We start from the raw sequence: 1,460 nt of genomic DNA, 5'->3' as shown, positions 1-1,460 counted from the left end.
CGGTGTCTATCACGATACGCCAACAAAACCAAAATCAGCAATATGGGAACCCAGCGCCCAGAGGGTAGACCTTCCTGGTAGCATAACATAGATCCCTGTGATAGTCTAAAGGTAAGACAATCCATTTTATAAGTTCAATGAAGTAAATAGCCAGCAACAATCACGCATTCCTAGCGGTGATACAGGGGTTTACCACTATGGACTCACATACAATATCGACAGTAATAGGAGTCAACAGTTGGTCAACAGCCTAATAATAAGAAACCATTTTTCCATCACATTTCAGTCGCAGTACAACAGATAGTGTTGTTATTCGTCTTTATAATTCGTATTAGTGTAGTAGTAGTCGTCTACTCAGCGAACTCTAGGATCTGGTAAACCGATATCGCGGTACCGCCGACCAGGGTAATGCAACCCAGGATAACGAATGCTGCATACAACCAATTCTCAGCAGCGAAGAATCTCTTGCTCTTCGAGATGGATATGCAGAAATACCCAGGAGCAATAAAACACAGGATGGATCCAGCAATAGCACCGACAATACCCATCAGGATGGATACATCGGGCAAGGCGATATCGATGAGGTAAGAAATGACGACAGCGATGGTAACGACTACAACTCCCCAGAAGTCAGCACGCTTTGGTTGGAAGGTGTTGATGAGGGCGACACGGACAGGATACACCATAAACGGATAAGTGCCAATGAATGAGGTGCCCGTCCAAATGAAGCCGATGATGACAACGACATCACCCTGGGGAATCCAATCGGCCATGTTAAGCAAGACACTGCTCTGTGCATCAGAACCGAAAACCAGAAGGAACGGGATGGCAATGATGAAGTAAACGGCAGTGCAAATAACGGCAGACCAGACAGCGACCGAACGCAGCTTCTTTGGGCTTCTATTGCTCATCTCCATGTAGATCTCGGGCATGTTAGCTTGGTTGCAGAACCCGAAGATGTACGTGGTGACACCCTCGATGCAGGCGATCCAGCTGACAGGGGCATAGGCATGACCACGATCGAAGTTCTCAGAAATACCGTTCGAGCCAAGGAGATATAGAGCTACGATAGCCAACCAGAATATTCCGAGAATACTAACAATAGTGAGGTACCTCAATGAGCCGAGACTCTTAACCAGACAGATTGGGTACATGACAATACCCAACATGATGAGGGATAAGTAATACCTCGAGGTTAGCATGATATGATACCAAGCATTGGGGTCATCGATGGTGAGCTGATTGAACAATGGTGCCAATGAATCGACAACAGTTACCAAATAAGAGGCACTGCTACCCAAACAGAAGACAACCATAGCAATCTGGAAGCCGTACAGCACCTTACGACCACATAGATGCTCTATGATGGTAGCGTACGAAGTCTTGCCCGTCTTCTCTACAGTCTTAACAATCATTTCTAGAGAAAACACGTTCAACACCGCCATGAATATCAGCAATAA

The 1,460-nt window shown here is 46.0% G+C and overlaps 1 protein-coding gene across 1 annotated transcript; it reads right to left on the bottom strand.

Moving 5' to 3' along the window:
• Positions 1–350: 350 nt before the first annotated feature.
• Pmar_PMAR015983 (10 transmembrane domain, possible aa transporter, putative) lies at positions 351–1,445 on the bottom strand (the record flags this gene model as incomplete). The annotated part of the gene is made up of 1 exon (XM_002767161.1): positions 351–1,445. One exon carries the CDS (start codon positions 1,443–1,445, stop codon positions 351–353), a length of 1,095 nt encoding a protein of 364 aa, XP_002767207.1.
• Between the last annotated feature and the right edge of the window lie 15 nt (positions 1,446–1,460).

This window comes from Perkinsus marinus (genome assembly GCF_000006405.1).
Source record: "Perkinsus marinus ATCC 50983 genomic scaffold scf_1104296971092, whole genome shotgun sequence".
Taxonomy (NCBI): Eukaryota; Perkinsozoa; order Perkinsida; family Perkinsidae; genus Perkinsus; species Perkinsus marinus.
This window is presented reverse-complemented; position numbering and strand designations above follow the sequence as displayed.